This window comes from Talpa europaea (genome assembly GCF_964194135.1).
Source record: "Talpa europaea genome assembly, chromosome: 4".
NCBI lineage: Eukaryota > Metazoa > Chordata > Mammalia > Eulipotyphla > Talpidae > Talpa > Talpa europaea.
In genome coordinates, this window is record NC_140070.1 from 46041159 (window position 1) to 46063236 (window position 22078).

At 37.7% G+C, this 22078-nt stretch overlaps 1 protein-coding gene across 1 annotated transcript in view; it reads right to left on the minus strand.

Moving 5' to 3' along the window:
* Positions 1–837: 837 nt before the first annotated feature.
* RYK (receptor like tyrosine kinase) overlaps positions 838–22078 on the minus strand; it is a gene marked incomplete at both ends in the record, with an annotated part of 89646 nt that continues 68405 nt past the window's right edge. Inside the window, 4 exons of the mRNA XM_084232434.1 lie at positions 838–949; positions 1899–2035; positions 21578–21737; positions 21899–22008. Of these exons, the coding sequence (XP_084088560.1) occupies positions 838–949; positions 1899–2035; positions 21578–21737; positions 21899–22008 (519 nt within the window). The remainder of the gene's footprint in view (positions 950–1898; positions 2036–21577; positions 21738–21898; positions 22009–22078) is intronic.

Here is a 22078-nt window from a genome sequence, read left to right on the forward strand (position 1 = left end):
AGAAACATGATTTCACTTTCTGGAATTGTATTATCTCCTTCTCCAGAGAGTAAAAATAAATAGAACCACATTGTTTACTACTGACCTGCCCCAAGCCTGCTTCTGGTTCATGGAAAAGCTAATTTCTGACAAATTTAAGATGTTTCAATGAACTCAGCTCCTCTTCCCCTAAAATAAGAAAGCAGAACTCCTTTACATTAAAAAAGTTAAAAAACAATGTTCCATGAAAGGGCAGTTTGTTTCTAATTAAGTTTCTTTTAGTTTCCGTTTTGTTCTCTAATTTTTCTTTAAGTTTTCTTCCTCTAAATTCAGCCTTTTCTTGTAAGGCAAGCCAAACATCTTTTTATGCTGTTTTCTTTCCTTAAGAAAATTACTGCATCTTTGAAGACAAACCATTCCCCAAAACTAGTGATAAATGTTAAAAAAAAAAAAAGACTTTAAAGGTGAATCACCTACATTACCTTGATGAAATCAAAAAATAAAAAGCAGTTGGCACTAAGATAGCTATTCAAAATATTTGTTTAAACGATTTAAAAAACTGTTAATTTATTTTGTAAAATGTACCCCTAGTCCAAAGTAACTATGTTTGAAAAATTTTTTGGCCAAAAAATTTACAAAAACTTTTCAGTTCAACCTAATAAAAGTGATATCTAGAAAATATTCCACATTAAGTCTGTTTTTAAAAGTTCAGATTCTAAAGCATTCCTAAGGCACAGTGTTCTGGAAGACAAATGTGCTTCTGCTGGCTTTGCATGGCGCACGAAGCAATGGTGACTGGCTCCAAGTGAGCCCGGGCAGGCACCTTCCTCCTGATGCTGCAGGACTATGAGAGTAGAGTCAGACATAAGCCCCCAGGGCTGCATGGAACTCTGTGAGACACTGTACCAGCTGCTGGAACTTGGGTCTCTCCTCTGGATCTAAGGCCCAGCAACAAGCCATTACAGCAAATCTGCAGATGACAAAAATGGAAAAGTTGGCTAGTGATAATACAGTACTCCTAAACTTTTAGTCTATTTCATGCCAGTTTTTTGTCTAAATGTGTGCATGGGGGGATAACACACTGAAAATCAATTAATACTATTAATATTATTAATAGTATTAATGCGATCTGCAGGCAGTTCTAAAATAAAAAGAAACTAAGAGAAGTTACCAAGATTTTTTGTGAGGATTTCAATTCCTCATGAGAGGATATAAAAATCTATCAGCAAATACCAAGATTTCATACAGATACCCAAAATAATAACCTGTGTTATTCTACACTTAAATTCTAAGAGAAGGTGAAGCTTTAAGTTCTAAGAACCCTGGATCTACAATAAAATCAGTGCAAAAGCCACCACCTCACTAGAGCGTAGAAATCGTCAGTGGATTACAGAACTGACACCACAATCATCTGTGTATGCAAACAACCCCGAAGAGCTTCCTGCACAGCCCATTAAATAGAAAGGTTAGCCATGTGACAAAGTAGGAAACAGGAACTATCTTGCTCACTAGCTCAGAACATCTTATATCCCAATTGATTCTAACTGGTATCAGGCAAGATCGCAATGAGAAAGGCTTTTTATAACAACGAGTGTCCTTAAGGCTGTATAAATAAAAGTCAGGTCCTCACAATACTTTGAATAACTGACATAGTATTCAGAGTTTTTTCACCATGTACATTAGTCTCTTGGATTAGATTAAATACTACAACAGCAGCTGCAAAAAGTCCTACTGTCAAATTCATTAAAGAGTGAATAAGTCTGGTTGACTGTGGTTCTCTGCAAGACTCTAATTCAAATCCAAAGAATCATTATTCTCAAAAGTGAAGTCTCTGTATGAATATGGACACCTGCTATTTTTCTTTTATTCCATTACCGTAAATGGAATGAACCCATGTCATCAAGCTCAGGAAAACTTACAACTCATCAGGACAATTGATTGGCTGGGCTATTCGGTAACCATCTTTCAGGTATGCAGCCATCTCAAAGGGGTCGATGTCCACATAGGGTGTTTGGCCCAGAGTCATGAGCTCCCACAGCGTCACTCCAAAGGCCCACTGAGAAAAGCAACACGAGGAGACATTTAAAAGAGATGTCAGAGTGCTGCTGCCTGTGGCCAGGTATGGACCCCAAACAGCAGATGAACCAACTTCTAAGGAAAGCAAAACATTAGGTATCTAAACAAGTCTACCAAACTCAGTCAGTTCCTCTTGCTGAGACAGAAAAGAACATTAATTATTAATTAATGCATTCTTTAATGTGCTTATCATTACTGAATACTCTAAGGTAATTAGATTCAATGGAAAGAAATGTTTTTACTATTGATTACAAACCTTACCATCCAAACTGTTAATTATGTTTTAAGATTTTCTTGGTATGAAAATTTGTTACTTTAAATATTACAGTTAGCCTGTGTTACTGTGATGTGGAAAATGAAAATAACTTTAGCCTAATTGGAAGGAAGAGCATCCTGAATAAATGAAATATGCAAATTAAATAATATATAATGTCATGGATTTTTACTATGTTCAAATAATTTAAAGGTGCAAATATCCTAAAAAAATACCTTCCAAAATTGCTTAAGTATAAGATCAGATTTTTTAAAAATCAGTATGTGAACTATTGGTAGGAGCAGAAATCATAAGCAGTGTCAATAATGCACATCAATGGTCCCCCCGGGGACTCCACATTTTGACCAAGTCTGGCCCAGGGAGTGAGGGGAGGGCAGGCAATGTGTATAGAGAGCTGCCACCAGTGGCTGGGAAGAACTCGGAGCAGGGACTCCCACTGATCTGCTCACGTGAGTGCACCCTGAAGTCAGAACAGCTGAAGCTGGATGAGGAGATTCCCATGTACCCTGTATCATGTTTATGTGTCCCTACAAGTTCTAGGTATTCTGCCTCCTTTATTTATTTTTCACATCAAACCTGTGAGAATCATAGGTAGTTCAATTTTACAGAGTAAGAAACTGAGATTTAGAGAAGCTCCAAAATTTTTTTAACAAGTGAAGAAAAAAATGGAAAAACACTAGTCAAAAAAAACCCCAAAACTGTTTTCAATAATAAAATCCAAAAATACTCCTTAAAACATACAGATTTTTTAAAGTCTTGTATTAGTGCAAATTAAAAATGGAATAGTGCCTTTTAGAACATTTTAAAATTTGTCAATGGTCAACTCTATACCAAACCAAAGACAAAATACAGAGTTTTTCAACAAAAGCTGACAGAAGATGTCACTGGCAGACCTTCACTGTAAAACATATGAAAATAGTTCTTGTGGAAAGGGAAAACAACAGGTGGAAATCTGGATTCATACAAAAAATATGGGTACTGAAAATACGATTAACAACTATTTTTTTCCTCATTTTAGAATTTTCTTAATCAAGTGTTTAAAGCAAAAGCAACAACAATAATGGTATTCATAGTACAAACAGAAGTCAAAAGTATGTCCACATAAAGGATGGAATGGGGAGAGTGGAAATATATTATAAACTGTTTATGTTAAACATGAAGTGACAAAATATTATTTGAAAGTAAAAGGTGCACACTGTAAACCTTAGAAGAGGTTTTTCAACCTCAGAACTACTGGCATGTAAAGCCTAGATTAAAATCTTTCCACAAAGAAAACTGGATGAATTCTATCAAACTTGAAAGAAAGAAACAACACAAATCTGTATTCGTTTACTAAGAATGTCTCACAAATGAGGTGACTTACACAACAATATTTATTGTCTTACAGTTCAGGAGTCTAGAATTCTAAATCAAGGTGTGAGCAAGGCTAGTTCCCTCTGAAATATACAGGAGAGAAACCGTCCTTGCCTTTTTGTACTTTCTGATAGTTTGCTGACAATTTGTAGTATTCCTTCATTTGCAACTGTAGAACTTGTCTCTGCTTCTGTTTGCACAGGCATTATCCCCTTACGTGTCTGTGTCTTTATCAAGCTACCGTCAAGTTGAATTGAGATCCACCATAGTGGGCCTCCCCAATGGCGCAGCGGTTGAGCGCTGGGTTGCGAAGCTGCCCGCGGTCTCTGCGGCGCCAGTTCGATCCCCGGCTGCTCCCCGGCCACTGGAGGAGGGTCCCACATGGCGCGCAGACCTCTCCTGCCATGTCCGCTGCTCCCCTCAGCACTGTACTTCGGTCCTTCTGCCTGCTCTGCTCCCCGCTCTGGCTCTGGTGAATTCTCTCACCCTCCTGTGCTTCTGACTATACCCAGTGCTTGTATAAACAAAACAAACAAACAAATAAATAAATAAAACATGCCTCTATATATAAAAAAAAAAAATCCACCATAGTTAAGAGGAAGTATTACTTCCTCTTAACATTATATCTGCAATGACCCTATTTCCAAATAAGGTCAAATTCTGAGGTAATGGATTTAGAACTTCAACCTGTATTTGAGGGGAAGGGGCACTATTCAACATACAAGCGAGCAGAAAACAGAGGCGAACATTTTACAACTCATTTTAAGGACAGCATTACTGAAACCAGAGAGTTCAATTTTCTGGAACTTTGTATCTTTTTCATTAATAGTGGCCATTAGGGTAGAGCAATGCTCACTCTTAAGATCTGAGCTTTGGCAACAAAAAAGATAAACACATGCAGTTTGCAGCAACATGGATGGCGCTGGAAGGGATCATACTCAGCGAAATAAGCCAGAAAGAAAAAGAAAAAAACCGGATGGTGTCACTCATAGCAGGAATCTAGAAAACCTAAATAAGGGACCAGGAAAAAGAATAGCTATAAGAAAGAAAAAAAATCAACAAACAACTATGAACCAGAGACACACACTGGGGGTGGGGGGTGGGGAAAGGAGGGTTGGGGTCAAAATAAGGAGGTTGCAATTGTATGGGGAATATAAAAATAAAATTACAAAAAAAAAAGATCTGAGCTTTGGGAGGAGGGGAAGAGCAGGAAAAAAAATAAATTAGATTAGATTGGATTAGATTAGATATACACAGTCTAAAATTTCCAGGGACAGAGCCCACTGAACCTTCTAGATTAAGAAAAATGTTCTATTCCGCTTAAAAATGGAAAAATGATATCAAATTAATAAGTCAAATTTTTTATCTTACCTCCAACTTAAAATCTATTTCTATTTGAACTTAATAATGACAGTCATTAGTAAATGTAATGCTTTATTTTTAAAATAGTGCTCAACTTCTAAAGGGAAGGTAGTTTAGTTCACTTACAGAAGGAACAGAGCCCAAGAGGGGAAATGTGTCGGTAGGGTTTCACAGTCCTTCTTCACCATATGACCCAGCTAGGTCTGCTACAATTCAATGGTTGTGGCAACAGTTGTGGAGAAGGAACAATCAACCCAAAGTTGATTTTGGAAGAAGAAACAATGGGAATTGGCAACAAGAGGATCTACATTCTAACAACTGACTATAAAACTTTCAGAGAAATATTGGTGGTATCTGAGACCAGCAGTATCATCAGATACCATAACAACTACATGTATAAACAGACTTGAATTACTTATTTCACATCATTTGTCTATATTATTGCTTAAGCATTTAAGATTCTCATATTACATGTTGTAACACTAATAGACATCAAAAAAGGTCAAAGGGTCCACTATAGCTTCATTTCCTTCAAAGTCAACAAAAGTGATTAATTACACATTAGCTTACCCACATTAAAAAAAATGCAAGACCAAATAACACCAGGATGATTTATGGAAAATTTGCTCTCTAAAGTTTTCTGATAACTGAACCATGTAAAATAGACTGACTTATTCTATAATTACCTTTTGTTTGACATCTTTGGAAAGGGGGCAATGAAAAGGTCAAGGTTTTTTCCCCAGTTTCATGAAAGGTTGCTGCTAAGTTCAATTAAAGAACCTTTACAGAATAATGATGTTCTTCTATTCATCTTATTCTCCGTCTCCCAACTCATGCTACTGAGTTGTCAGAAAAGTCATATGCATTTTTGCAAAGAAAGCATGAAAAAAAGGTCATGACTTTTCTGACAGTCCAATATTTTATAGCATCTTAATATAAAGGATATAAAACACTTTTTTTTCACTAACAACACACAGTGATGTGACTTGTCAAAAAAGTATATATATATTTTTACTTTTTAGTGTAATAATAACTAATGGTGGGTCAATTAAGGTTATTTCCACTGTTAATTCAGGAATTTATACTGCAATGTTGAGCATAGTATAATGTATGTTGATGAATAAAGAACTGTGTCCATTCAAAATGATCTCACTGGACCACAGTAAAAGCACAATCAGGTGTTCTATGGCTAGACGTTTCTGTTTGTACTAGAAATCTACCGTTTGCCAAAGCTGTTTTTGCCATTCTGTAGGTCCTTTGTATTTCCATGTGAGTTTTAGAGGCAATCTGTTTCTACCAAAAAAAAAATAAATAAATAAATCAAAAGCCTACAAAGATTTTCATTAAAACTATGCTGAATCTATGTATTAACTTGGAAAAGAACATCTTAATATGAGTATTCTGAACAAGGTATACCTCTGCATTTGTACAGGTCTTTAATTTCTCTAAAGAATGTTCTATAGGGACCTCCTTGCTGGTGCAAGGGGTTAAGCACCACACTATAAAGCAGTCCGCAGCCTCTGCAGCATGAGTTCAATCCCCGGCATGCCAGGAAGCAACCCACATGGCAAGGCAGACCTCTTCTATCTCACCCGCTGCTCCCCTCAGCAGTGTATTTCAGTCAGTCTGCCTGTTCTGTTCCCCACTCTGTCTCTGGTGAATCCTCTCACCCCCAGCATCTCTGGCCTGTACCCCAGCTCTTGTATGCATAAATAAAGAAATCTTTAAAAAAAATGTTCTATAGTTTTCATTGTATAGGTCTTCTACATTTTGTCAGATTTATGCCAAATAATTTCATGTCTTCTGATTTTTTAAAATGTAATTTCTAATTTTTTATTATTAGTGTTTTACATTGATCTGGTGTCTTCTTTCTAAATTCATGGTTTAGTTCCACTAGCTACTCTGTGTATCACACTGGCTTTTCTTCACAGGTGGTCATGTCATAACAGTAAAATTTTATTTTTATTTATTATATTTTTTCTTGCAATTTCCTTTTCTTGGCTTAGTGCATTGGCTAGAACCTCAAATACAGCACTGATGAGAAGAAATGGATGGGTTCCCTAGTCTTGTTCCTGTTATTAGAAAAGTTCAGTCTTTCAGCATTAAATGTGTTATCTATAGGTGGTTGTTCTTTTTTTTTTTTTAAGATGTCCTTTACAGATTGGAGAAGTTCTTTCCTATTCCTAGACTGCTAAGAATTTTTGTTAGGAGGAATCTGGATTTTTTCCTAATAATTTTTCTGCATCTCTTTAGATGATCACATATTTTTTCTTTATTAGTATGTTAATACAGTAAATGTCACTTTTGATTTTCAAATAGCAAAACAAGCTTGGTCTAAAAACCAAACCAAACAAATAAATAAAGCAAAAATAAAAATATAAGAAAATAGAGACTCTCGATCTTGCTATTCCATCAGGCTATGATCATTTCATTCCTCTTCATAGCTAAATTTCTTCAAAGTGTAATCTATTTATTGCCCGCATTTTCTCACCTACTACAGAGTCCTTGACAGTCACATCTCACTTTAATGATTTTTTTGCTTATTCAAAAGTTCTCCTGATCCTTTCTGACCACCACAGATATAGACTACAACCTCTTTAAATTATTTCTTTTCTTGGCTTCTAAGACAGAATTCTCTGGATTTTCTTCTTACCTTTCTGTTTTATTCCTTTGTTCATCTTTCTTTTCTCACTAAAAATAAACATCCCCTGTATTCATCCTTTGACTTTCTTTTCTCTACATATTCACTACTTCTGGGATCAAACACTCTGTTTATTCAATCAACACTTTTAAGAAGTTGATGTCCAATTTCTAATATTATGCTTCCACACATCTCACCCATTAGTATATGTACTCAACATGCTTCCTATAAACTCAATAATGTTTTCCCCCAAAACCAGATATTCTATCTGCTGTCCTCAATTGTACTGCATATTCACTTAACATTTATTTTGCACAGTAGAACTGAAAAAAGTATGGAATGAAGACTACACTGAAGTTTTCAGAAACACAGGCCCTGGACAGAAAAGCAGTAGACAATTACACATTATATTTAACAGTTAAGAGAGGCCTCAGACCACAAAGGTTAATTAATGAGTCATTTATTCATAATTATAACAACTGTCGTCACAAGAACAGATGGGATCTCTGAAATGAAGTCTGTGGGAGTGAGACTAGAAGAAGTGCGAGGATTCAGCATGGAAATAGAAGAGAACAGTTTGAGGCTATTCAGGATTCTTTTATAGTCAAGTACACAGCTCTCCAAGGATAACATTAACACTGCTGGCTAAGAATGTTCTTAAAATAAATGACCCAAAATGTATGTATATGTACATCAACATCAATCCAGTAACTATGAAATACCTGCTAAGCAAAAGGCAGAGTTTCCATCACCCATTCTGTGAAAAATGAATTACGCATAAAAATATAAGGCATATAGATATAATTATCTGGAGATAAAAAGATCATCAAAAATTATTAAAGGACCTAGAATGTGTGGACGTAATTGGAATTTCAGATTGACTGTAATGAATATAAGCAAGCATACAGTAGAAAATATGAAGTTGAAAAGGAAAGGTAAAGTGATGAACAGAAGTTCTGAAGTCTAGGGGAAGGAGTCTGGATTTCTCTTTATCAACTTCATTTAAGAGTTCACTCTTAAGATCAAAATATTGTAAAGGGATATTCCTGGCTATATAAGCTTGAGTTTATTCAATTTTCTAGCAATAACCAGTTTTCATAAGTTTTCTTGTGAAGCTAACACTATACCATGTACAAGGTACAGGCTTTATTAGTAGATACCCCTTCTTAAATATCCAATTCTTAAAATGTTTATTATTCTATGAATTTTAACTTTTCAGATACGTATTTTCTAGGCCCTTTTAATAACTACGACTGAACTATACATCTATAGGATTATGTTACTTTTGTAAGGCCTTACAACTTAAATATTAAGAGCCAATTAATAAAATTATACAAGTGGCCTTTAAAGGGTCCCTTTAATAATTTCCTAGTCAATGTTAACTATTACCTAAAAATCTTAATTCTCCTCCAGATTTATCACTGTGGTAAGTATTCTAATTCCAGCTGAGCAGATGTACTGAGATATACGATGACTATATATAAAATGCGCTGATTACATGAGGTATCAAATTTAAATTTAGTCTGTATTGCTAACTCAAACTTCAAAAATCAGCAATCTTTGGGCACAGAGTGTCAGACATGGCTGAAAAAAAGATCACTTCTACTGTGAATCTGTCCTAGAATCTGTAATTAATTAAGAGGGAAGACTCAATATCAGATGCCCACTAGGCCATCATAAGTACCTACTATTTATAGCACTTTCCTTCACTGTACCAGTTGCTTAGACATTACTCCATCAGTTATGATGGAGTTTTCTGATAGAAATGTTAAACAGGATAAGGATATGACTAGGAAGGAAAGGAAAAAGATGGCCGCAGGTCTTTTGAGGAAAATATCCATTCTGAGGGAAAGCCAAATACAGAACATACATTAAAGTTAACAACTTGGTCAGAAGACAGCAAGTGGTCACTTCTGAAAATAAATTAACTGTTCCCAAAGTAAACCCATTTTTCCTCATTCCGAGGAACTATTGAGACTATTCAACTTTAAATCTTCATTTCCTAAACTAATGTATAAGTGGATCCTTTCACCTCTCTAGCTTTTTCTTAATGTCTTTATATCAATTTCTCTGAATGTAACTTTAGGTCAGTGATGACTGTTAATTTATAAAATCTGTAACCCTAATAGAAAAAAATTGTGAATTCTAAAGTTATGAAGGATTTAATAAAAAAGTTTCTGTACTTTTTTTTAAAAGTTATTTATTTATGCATAGAAGAGCTGGGGTACAGGCCAGAGATGCAGGGGCTGAGAGGATCCACCAGAGACAGAGCGGGGAACAGAACAGGCAGATGTACTGAAATACACTGCTGAGTGGAGCAACAAGAGAGACAGGAGAGGTCTGCCTCACCGTGTAGGTTTCTCCCTGGCTGGCTGGGGATCAAACTCGTGCTGCAGAGGCTGTGGATTGCTTCATAGTGCGGTGCTTAACCCCTTGCTCCACCAAGGAGGAGCACCAAGGAAAGTACTTTATTTTTTTTAAAGATTTATTTATTTATGCATACAAGAGCTGGGGTATAGGCCAGAGTTGTGGGGAGTGAGAGGATTCACCAGAGACAGAGTGGGGAACAGAGCAGGCAGACTGACCGAAGTAGCTTGCTGAGGGGAGCAGAGGACGAGTCAGGAGAGGTCTGCTGCACCATGTGAGCAGCTCCCTGGCTGGCCGGGATCAAACTTGCGCTGCAGAGGCTGTGGACAGCCTCATAGGTTGCATCCCAACCCCCTGCGCCACCAGGGAGGCCCAAAAAAAATTTTCTGTACTTTTGAAAAAATAAACATTTCCTGATTAACTATAACTTTCTTTTTGATACAAGGTAGTTCAGCAGACCACTCTTTATGGACATATTATGAATCTAAGTTTTTCCTGGTCACATCTACTCAGGTCATAGCAATGGCTTTCCATTGCAGTGGATAAACAGGGGTAATAAGAACTACTCATATAGTGTATCTAGTCTTCCTAATACGAGGGAGTTACCCTCTCCTCATCTTGTGATTACCTTTCCTCTGTCCTAAAGCCCCAGGCCACTCATTTCTTAGTTTAAGACAATACTGTTATTTTGCCTCAATGATGTTAGAATTTATAGCCATGCAGATTCCCCATACATATGTAAGTAATTTTTTTTTCTCTTTCTAAAAACAAAACAAAATAAACAAACAACACAAAAACAAAAAACTCCCACTGCTGCACAGGTAATACCTGGATAACTTCACAGATTTCCCTCCTTTTTTGAGGTAATCTTTAATGTTCATAAAGTAGTATAAAAGCGCAAGAAACAAATTTTAATTGCTCTGCACCTTAAAAACTATTCAAATACCTTAAAGGATCTCTTCAGAGCCATAAACTACACTGATAAGATTAGCTTGGCAATTATTTCCTTGACTTGTTTTTCCCAAGAAAATGCTTTCTTAAACACAATGTAAAGAAAATCATTAAGAATGAAACTTTCAACTGTGTATTCCTGATTGCATTTAGTCTTTCAGAAAGTAGTTTCTTAACAGCAGCATTATGTTAGCTGTTATAATTAACTACATAAATCAAAGATACATATCAAGATAACTAAAGGAAAAGAAAGTCACACAAAAAAATCTATGGTAGTATCTACATCTGATGAAAACAGGATAAAAACAATATCCCGAAAATCCTAAGAATGCCTATGATGATGTCATATCTTATAATAATACTAGAGATTTATGACTAGTCAGATCTGGTTGTGCATATTTCCTATGTTCAACAGTTAAAAACTGATCTAAACATCTTAAGACTCCTGACATACTGAAATAGTAACTCCTTCCACTAAAAATTGTGAAAAATTCACCCAGGGATTGCAATATAAATATATATATATATATATATATATTTTTTTTTTTAAAAAAAAAAACACTAATGTATTTCCAAACAAAGCATATAAAACCCTTTTTTTTTTTTTTGGTGGGACCCTCACCGGTGGCCGGGGAACGAACCGGCGCTACAGAGGCTGCGGGCAGCCTCGCAGCCCAGCGCTCAACCGCTGCGCCACCAGGGGAGGCCCAAGCACATAAAACTCTTATCTGAAAGGAAATACAGAAACGTTAAGGGTTTTGTTTAAAGGACAAAGAGCATTTCCCCTCATGGCAGTAGTAACAGTTGTTAGGTGCTACATTTGTACATAAAATGTACATTTTACATATGTAGAGACTATTGGGAATAGGGTATATTTGCTTCATTTCTTTGATTCTGCATAAATTTTATCAACACCAAGTAGAAAAAAATGTAGCTTTTAAAACCCCCAATTCCATCCATACAGGAAAAATGGGAATAAAAATTAATAATTATGGATACACATTTTTTAATACAAATGTTAAAAGCAATCTTTAATATTTGTGCTTTAATGTAAGAATTCAAAAAAGATTCAGTCACCAAAAGCTGAAAGGCAGAACTTTTACACTAATAGCCACATCACAGTCATACATAAGGGTGTTCTTCCTATTCCTTTAATCTCAATTTTCCAAGGCAAAAGATGTTTAGGGAATAAAAATACATATTTGAAGGAAGTGAACTAATAAGAATATAAAAAAGAAAAACCTGAACATTTCAGGAGTTAACGAACCATGCTAAATGTAAATCAATGGGTATTCCCACCATCTCATTCTAAAGTAAGTTTATTTTAAGTAAGTTTATGCCAAAACAGACTAAAAGTGATTATTATTTTTAGTTTTCCTGTTAAGTTGCTCAACAGTAAGTTCATGGTGATTTTTTAAAGATTTGAGAAAAATAAAAAACATAAAAAAGCACCCCTCTTCCCCCAAACGAGCCCAAATTGTTTTTACAGAACTGTTAAAACATTAATACATTGCTTGGAGTATTTGCATTGCTTGATTTATAATTTTCACTTTCAGACATTAATGTTAGAGAGAATTTTATAATATTGTCAAAGTTCAAAAAAACCAGATTTGACCTATTTCCTGTGGCTATATAAGCTGATTCCACAGGATTTGTTATCTAAGAATCTGGATACATTTCTCATACCGAACCTATCCACTACCCAATGCCTCTGGTTGGAAAAGGCTGTGGCAATATAAAGCAAGTTTCTGCCTACTGTTATCTGTACCCGCTCCTTGGAGCTGATATAACATCCCTCTCATCATCGTTCACATTTATTCTGCTCATCTATACCAAGTGTCAGGTAAGTCTTTTTTCAGAGTAATTAATTTTAAAGTATTTTGAAGAGATGCACAATTAAAGATCTTAATTCCCAGGGAAAAAGTCAAAACAATCATGTAAGTAAATTGTTTATTAACAACAAGCAAGCACATTTTATCAAGACACTTGGTATGTAAAAAGAATAACATATCAGGTAGCTAATTAGCTTCTGAAAAAAGAAAAAAATCAATTAGTAGATTACATTATAATCATTATCAAATCATTCTCACTCAAGTTTGAATTTCAGTTTTTCAGTAAGGAAATCTTAGACAATTCCAGTTACTGAGTATAATGAGTATAGTATGTCCGCATTCTAGTCTCTAAAACCTGTAAATATGAAACAAAGGTAAATTGAGGGCGGAGCAACATGGCGGCGAGGAGACGCTGCGAGTAAGATCTCCCATTAAAAAAAGTTAATAGGGAGGAAAAGTGGCAGGTCCCAGTGAGAACTGGGACACGGAAGATAAACGGACGACTCCAGCAAACTGCCCAAAGAAGAAAGTTGCCATAAAAGAGGACCAGAAGGGAGGGAAGCGCAGAACCCTGCTCCCCTCCCCCGCCCACAAAGTCAGCACTCTCCGACCAGCAGAGAGGAGGGAAACAACAAACCAAAACGGCCAACAAGAAAAACGGACGCAGCAAGTGGGAATGTGAGTGGAAAGGAACTATTTCAGCCACCACACCCCGTGAACGGGAGCTGTGGAGAACCCTGCAGGATCCGCCGCGGAGGTGAGCTCCAGGCACCATTAAAGAGAGCCCCGCCCCCCAGGAGGAGACCAGCACCAGCACACAGCCCCGGCCTCCCGGTAAGCTTGCGCGGAAAGCAGCGCGCTGAAAAAGCAGACGCGGATCCGGATCAGATCGCAGCTGCCCAGGTCCCCGCGCCTGCGACCTAGGCTTGCGGGGAGACCGCGGAGGCCCTCCCTGAGTGAGCAGGAACAAGGCGCCCAGGTAGGGAAGCGGGATTCAAAAGGCGCCATTCCCGCGCCACTGATCTGGGCTACAGCCCGCGTCCTGGAACTGAGGGCTTTGGAACTGAGACCTGGGGCACGAAATTAGGGGCGTGGGTTCCCCACGATGGTGGAGCACAAGGCAGACACAGCACCCCAAAGCCGCTGAGGTGTACCCTACCATCCCCGCTCTGCTCCCTGTCCCACGGGGTGGAAAATCAGCTCCCCAAGGGCTCTAGGAGAGATCTCTGGTGCCACCTAGCGACTTGAAGCCAGCAGAGGCTCCTGAAGGAGCTAGTGGCCAGCTGGGGAGTTAGCCCACACCAGGCCCCTTCCGACCAGTAGTCTGAGACCACAGGGAGAGCGAGCACCCACAGCCGGCAGACCAGGCGCGCAGAAGAGTGTGCCTGAGACCAGAAGCGCAGGGAGTGTGTCCCACATCACCATTTTAGAACAGGGACATTTCTTCAGTAAAGACTACCTGCAGAAGGCTTCCTCAGGAGCCAGAGGTGAGCGGGGGAAGTTCGCCCACGCCAGACCCCCTCTGGCCTGCAGTCCAAGCCCAGAGGGGAGCAGGAACCCACCGCCGGGGCAGACCAGGCGCACAGGGGAGTGTGTCCCCACATCGGCATTTTAGAACAGGGACCTTTCTCCAGTAAAGACTGCTTGAAACTGACAGATGACTCCTGGAGGAACCAGAGGGGAACAGAGAAGCCCACCCAAGATGCCGGCCAGTCCCAACAACACAGTGTCCCAACGCATATGGCAAATTAGAAAACAGACAGTAGGGAGGAGAAGAACCACACGCAACCTAGCAACTCTCCAGAGAAAAAGCACACCACAAAAAGAAAACCAGCCCCCAGATTGCAACGACAATAACTTGGAAGAATTTCTGAGCCTTCCAGAAAGAGAATTTAAAATTGCCGTGATTAAAAAACTGACAGAAGTCATAAAGGAAAACAATGATAAGGGAAAAATAATCAACGATCAGAAGAATGCAATTGAGTCCCTAGAGAGGGAAAACAATGGTCAGAAGAAAGAAATTGAGTCCCTAAAGAGGGAAGTAAAAGAAATGCAGGAGATCAAAGAATTAATGGAAGAACTAAAGAATTCTGGGAAAAGCAATGAAAGCAGAATAGATGAAATGGAAGAACGAATAAGTAATCTTGAAGACACAGAAATAAAAAGAACCAAAACAGAAAAGGAAAGAGAAGTACGAAGGAAAAAGAACGAAGAAAGACTTCGGGAACTATCTGACTCCATGAGGAAAGGAAATATAAGAGTTATAGGAATACCAGAAGGAGAGGAGAGAGATGTAGGAACAGAGAAAATATTCAAAGAGATAATTGAAGAGAACTTCCCAAATGTGAAGAAGGAGCTGAAAATTGATATACAAGAAGCAAGAAGAACACCAAACTTCCACGACGAAAGGAAAAATACAGCAAGACACATAATAGTAAAGCTCCCAAGAATCCAGGACAAGGAAAAAATAATGAAGCTGGCAAGAGGGAAGAAACAGATAACATTCAAAGGAAAACCAATCAGGCTGACATCAGATTTCTCCGAAGAAACACTACGGGCAAGGAGAGAGTGGAGGGACATAGTCAACAGACTCCAAGAAAACAGATGCCAACCAAGAATACTCTATCCCGCAAAGCTCTCCTTCCTCTTTGAAGAAAGAATATGGACCTTCCCAGACAAACAGAAACTCTGGAATTTCATTGCAACTAAACCCAAAAAATACTACAAGGAGTCCTAAAGCCAGAACCTCAGAGGGACGAATAACAATGAAAGAAGGCCAAAAAAAAAAAAAAAGTTATTAAAAGAATAAATAAATGAAATCAAAGGAAAGACAAACACAATGGCAAATACAGATGTTAACATATCAATATTAACTCTAAATGTAAATGGACTAAACTCTTCAATAAAAAGACACAGAGTTGCAGCCTGGATTAAGAAACAAAACCCAACCTTTTGCTGTCTCCAGGAAACACATTTAGCTACAAAAGATAAAAATAGGCTCAAAGTTAAAGGATGGAAAACAATCCTACAAGCAAATGGACCAAAAAAGAAAGCAGGAACAGCTATACTTATATCAGATAAAACAGATTTCAAACTCAAAAAGATAAAAAGAGACCTCAATGGTCACTACATTATGATCAAGGGGACAATACTTCAAGAAGAAATAACACTCATTCACATATACTCACCAAACGAAGGAGCACCAAAATATATCAGACAACTGTTGTCCTCTCTGAAAACAGACATCAGAGAAAACACATACGTAGTGGGAGACTTCAACACACCACTATCAACAATGGATAGATCAACAAGACAAAAATAAGTAAAGAAACCAAAGCTCTAAATAAGGACCTAGAGCAATTGGGCTTAACAGACATCTATAGAACACTAAACCCCAAAAAAAACAGAGTACACATTTTTCTCAAGCGCACACGGATCATTCTCCAGGATCGATCACATACTGGGGCACAAGACAAACATCAACAGATACACCAAGATTGAAATCATATCAACCATCTTTTCTGACCATGAAGGCATCAAACTAGAAATAAACCATAAAAAGAAGGCAAGGAACTTTCCTACCTCATGGAGATTAAAAACCACACTACTGGAATACCATTGGACTAATGAGGAGATCAAAGAAGAAATTAAAAAATTTTTTGAATTGAACGACAAGGAGGACACCAATATCCTAAATGTATGGGATGCAGCAAAAGCAGTAATAAGAGGAAAATATATAGCAATAGAAGCTCACATCAAGAAACAAGAAAGAACGCAAAGAAACAACCTAATCTCGAAGCTCAAAGATCTAGAAAAAGAACAACAAAAAAACCCCAAAACCAGTAGAAGAAAAGAAATAATAAAAACCAAAGCAGAAATAAATGAAATTGAAACTAAAAAAACAATCCAAAAGATCAATGAAACCAAGAGCTGGTTCTTTGAAAAAATCAATAAAATAGACAAACCCCTAGCCAGGCTCACAAAGGAAAAAAGGGAGAAAGCACAAATAAACAGGATCATCAATGAAAGAGGAGAAATCACAACGGACACAGCAGAAATCAAAAGAATAATCAGTAACTACTCTGAACAGTTATATGGAATCAAGTTTAACAATCTAGAGAAGATGGACAAATTCCTACAACTCTACAATCACCCAAAGCTAGATAAAGAAGAAATAGAACACCTAAACAGACCAATTACAATTAGCGAAATTGAAATGGTAATTAAAAACCTCCCCAAAAACAAAAGCCCAGGACCTGATGGATTTACAAATGAATTCTACCAAACATTCAGAGACGAATTAGTGCCTATCCTTCACAAACTCTTCCAAAAAATTGAGAAGGAAGGGACAATACCAAACACGTTCTATGAAGCCAATATTACACTAATACCAAAACCGAACAAGGACAACACAAAAAAGGAAAACTACAGGCCAATCTCCCTAATGAACACTGATGCAAAAATCCTCAACAAAATTTTAGCTATCAGAATCCAACAATGTATCCATAAGATAATTCACCACGACCAAGTAGGATTCATTCCAGGGACACAAGGATGGTTTAACATCCGAAAATCAATCAACGTTATCCAACACATCAACAAAAAGAAATACAAAAACCATATGATAATATCAATAGATGCTGAGAAAGCTTTCGACAAAGTGCAACACCCATTCCTGATAAAAGCCCTTGAAATTCTTGGGATACAAGGAACATACCTCAACATCATAAAGGCCATCTATGACAAGCCAACAGCCAGTATCATTCTCAATGGTGAAAAGCTGAAAGCAATTCCATTAAGATCTGGAACAAGACAAGGATGTCCACTCTCACCACTGCTTTTCAATATAATACTGGAAGTCCTAGCCAGGGCAATAAGACAAGAGAAAGACATCCAAGGAATCCAAATAGGAAAAGAAGAAGTCAAACTATCACTATTTGCAGACGATATGATATTATACATAGAGAACCCCAAAAACTCCACAGAAAAGCTAATTCAACTCATCAATCAGTTCAGTAAAGTGGCAGGATACAAAATCAACACGCAAAAGTCAGTAGCCTTCCTATACACAAACAATAAATCTGAAGAAGAAGAAATCAAAAAAACCATCCCTTTTGTTATTGAAACAAAAAAAATCAAATATTTGGGAATAAATCTAACAAAAGAGGTAAAGGACCTATACAAAGAAAACTATAAAACACTGTTAAAAGAAATAGAAGAAGACACAAAGAAATGGAGAGACATCCCCTGCTCATGGATTGGAAGAATAAACATTATTAAAATGGCCATCCTACCAAAAGCAATATACAGATTCAATGCTATTCCAATCAAAATTTCAATGTCATTCTTCAAAGAAATAGAACAATTATTGATGAAATTCATATGGAATCACAAAAAACCCCGAATAGCCAAAGCTCTCCTGAAAAAAAAAGAAGGGAATGGAGGCATCACACTCCCAGACTTCAAACTATACTACAAAGCCATAATCATCAAAACTGCATGGTATTGGAACAAGAACAGACATACAGACCAATGGAATCGAATAGAAAATCCAGAAATCAACCCACAGATTTATGGTCAACTAATCTTTGACAAAGGAGCAAAGACTATGCATTGGAGCAAAGAAAGTTTGTTCAATAAATGGTGCTGGGAAAACTGGGTCGCTACATGCAAAAGCATGAAGCTTGACCACTACCTCACACCATACACAAAAATCAACTCAAAATGGATTAAAGAACTAGACATAAGACCTGAAACCATGAAATATATAGAAGGAAATATAGGCGAAACACTACGTGATTTGCACATCAAAGACATCTTTACAGACACATCACCCAAAGCAGTGATAGTGAAGGCAAAGATAAACAGCTGGGACTACATCAAATTAAAGAGCTTTTGCACAGCAAAAGAGACAATAACAAAAACAAAGAGAAACCCCACCAACTGGGAGAACATTTTTGCACCCAACACTAATGATAAAGGACTGATCACAAAAATCTGCAAAGAGCTGATGAGACTCAACAACAACAAAGAAAATAATCCAGTCAAAAAATGGGCAGAAGAGGTAAAAAGAAACTTCTCTGAAGAGGAAATGCAAATGGCCAACAGGCATATGAAAAAATGTTCAACATCACTTGTCATCAGGGAAATGCAAATCAAAACTACCATGAGATACCATCTTACACCAGTGAGAATGGCACATATTAAAAAAACTAGCAACAACAAATGTTGGCGAGGGTGTGGAGCAAAAGGAACTCTTCTGCACTGTTGGTGGGAGTGCAAACTGGTCCAACCACTGTGGAAAGCTGTGTGGAGATTTCTGGACCTACTAAACATAGAGCTTCCACAGGATCCAGCAATTCCACTCCTAGGTATTTACCCAAAGGACACAGAAACATCAATTCCAAACAACACCTGCACCCCTATGTTTATAGCAGCACTGTTTACAATAGCTAAGCTTTGGAAACAACCCAAATGCCCAAAAATAGATGACTGGATCAAGAAGATGTGGTCCATATATATCATGGAATATTACTCAGCATTCAAAAAAGATAAACACATGCAATTTGCAGCAACATGGATGGCGCTAGAAGGGATCATGCTCAGCGAAATAAGCCAAAAAGAAAAAGAAAAATACCGGATGGTCTCACTCATAGCAGGAATCTAGAAAACTTAAATAAGGGGCCAGGAAAATGAATAACTATAAGAAAGTGAAAATCAAAATCAACAAAAAACTATGAACCAGAGACACTTTTAGGGGGGTGGGGGCGGGAGGGGAGGGATTGGGGTCAGAATGGGGGGGCTGCAATTGTATGGGGAATATAACAATAAAATTTATAAAAAAAAAAAAACCTGTAAATATGACTTTATATAGCAGAATGTGATTAAATTGAGGACTGAAAGAGCAGGAGTTTATCCTGGATAATGGAGGTGTGCTCTAAATATGATCATAGGAATCCTTAAGGATTTTTGAGAGACAGACACTTTCAGGGGAAGTGATGTGAACATGGAGTAGAGATGCAGCTACAAGCTAAGGAATGCCAACAGTCATCAGAAGCTGGAAGGGCCAAGAAAGATGTCCTTCTCAAAGCCTCTAAAGGAAGCATGATTCTGTCTACACCTTGATTCCAAACATTTAGTCTCCAGACTTGAACTGTGAGTGAATAAATCTCTGTTGTTTTAAGTCACCAAGGTTATAGTAATTTGTTACAGCAGTCACAGGACACAACTATATTGAGGAAAACAGTGTATTAAAAAGAGTAATCCATAAAAGAGTAAATCTGTAATCTGTAAACTTAGAAGTAAAAAAGTAACCACAAATTATAAATAAAATACAAGATAAAGATATAGTAAGCCTGATTCTTAGTGTTGAAACCCTGATGTAAATTATTGTAGAAGAACTTACACAAACACTAAAAGGTATCACTGAATGATCATAAAGGGGGGCATTTTAAGTAGAAGTATTACCTAGTCTCTAAATATCAGCTACAATAATAAAGTGCAACAGGCAAAAGACAGGAAAATAAATTAACCTTTAAAATCAGATTAAGGGTCTCCCTGGTAGCAAAAGGGGTTAAGATGCAACCTATGAAGCTCACCTAACTGCAGCCACTGCAGCACGAGTTCGATCCCCAGCCAGGGAGCAACCCACATGGTGCAGCAGACCTCTCCTGACTCGCCTGCAGCTCCCCTCAGCAGTGTATTTCAGTCAGTCTGCCTGTTCTGTTCCCCACTCTGTCTCTGGTGAATCCTCTCACCCCTCACACCTCTGGCCTATACCCCAGTTTTGTATGCATAAAAATAAAATAAATCTTAATAAATAAATAAAATCAGATAAAAAAATAACAGAAATTAAAAACAAATAAAAATGCTTGAAAAATACCCACAAGTAGATGTGACTTCTGAAAGTACATATCTCTCAGTATAAAAGATCCAACTGTATGATCTACTTGAGTGGGAAGAACCACCAAGGAATTGATTAAAGGGAAGAGAGTGACATCTGGAGAATTATAAATTACACAGGTCACAATACTTGGAAGAGGACATTAGAAAAAATAAAACAATAGGTCTTTATGATCGGGTCATTCTGAGACTTAAGAAAAGAGAGATAATCAAACACCATAACCTAAGGCTCAATATCTTCACCTTTAAAATTGGGACAATAGTCTTTACCTATCATAGTATAAACAGTGCTCTCTTCATCAGGCTAATGTGAGGATCAGAGGAGAGAGCACATAGTGCTGGCCTGTGGTTCGGGTCCCCGCTTCTCTCCATAAACTGGCTGAGTAGAAACTAACTGCACTAATTTGTCAATAAAAAAATTCCATGTAACAGTTACTAGATTTAAAAACAAAGCAAGGGGACTCCCTGGTGGTGCAAGGAGTTAAGCACAGCACTGTGAAGCTATCTGCAGCCTCTGCAGCACAAGTTCAATTCCTGGCCGGCCAGGGAGCTAACCCACATGGCACAGCAGACCTCTCCTGTCTCACCCGCTGCTCCCCTCAACAGTGTATGTAGTTCATTACATCTGCCTGTTCTGTTCCCCACTCTGTCTCTGGTGAATCCTCTCACGCCCCACCCCTGCCACACCTCTGGCCTGTACACCAGTTCTTGTATGCATAAATAAATAAATCTTTAAAAATAAATAAATAAAATCTAAGCAAAACATAAAAGTAGAAAAACACTTTAAAACAGATAGCCTTTTCTCCCTTCTGATGACATCTGGGGGGTCACAGCACTTACCACATCACTAGCACTGGAGAACTCATTATTAACCAGACTTTCAAGAGCCATCCACCGAACGGGCCTGTTTTCATTATCCCCTAGACAGTGATAGTCCATGGGGAACAAGTCTCTGGAGAGGGCATTGTCTGTGATCTTAACTTGAAGTGTGTCATCAATGCTGAAAAGTAAGATGTGAACATCAAATGCAATCAGAGTATTAAGAAATATGTATCATGATCACTCTTAAATAGAAAACAATTCACTCCATGATTCTGGAGAGAACATCAAATCCAGGGACCCCAAAACATCAAAAGACAGTGACAAGCTCATGGCACCTACACACAGTTCCTAGCAGCCAGGTCTTTATGGATGACTTCCCTTCTGGCCAGATAGCTCATTCCACAGGCAATCTGGATAGCCATGTGTACCAGGTCTTGTTGAGAAATTGCCTGTGGTAACAGAAAACGACAATATTTGCAGTTAGCACAAAAATTATGACGGCAACTGCATATTTTATTC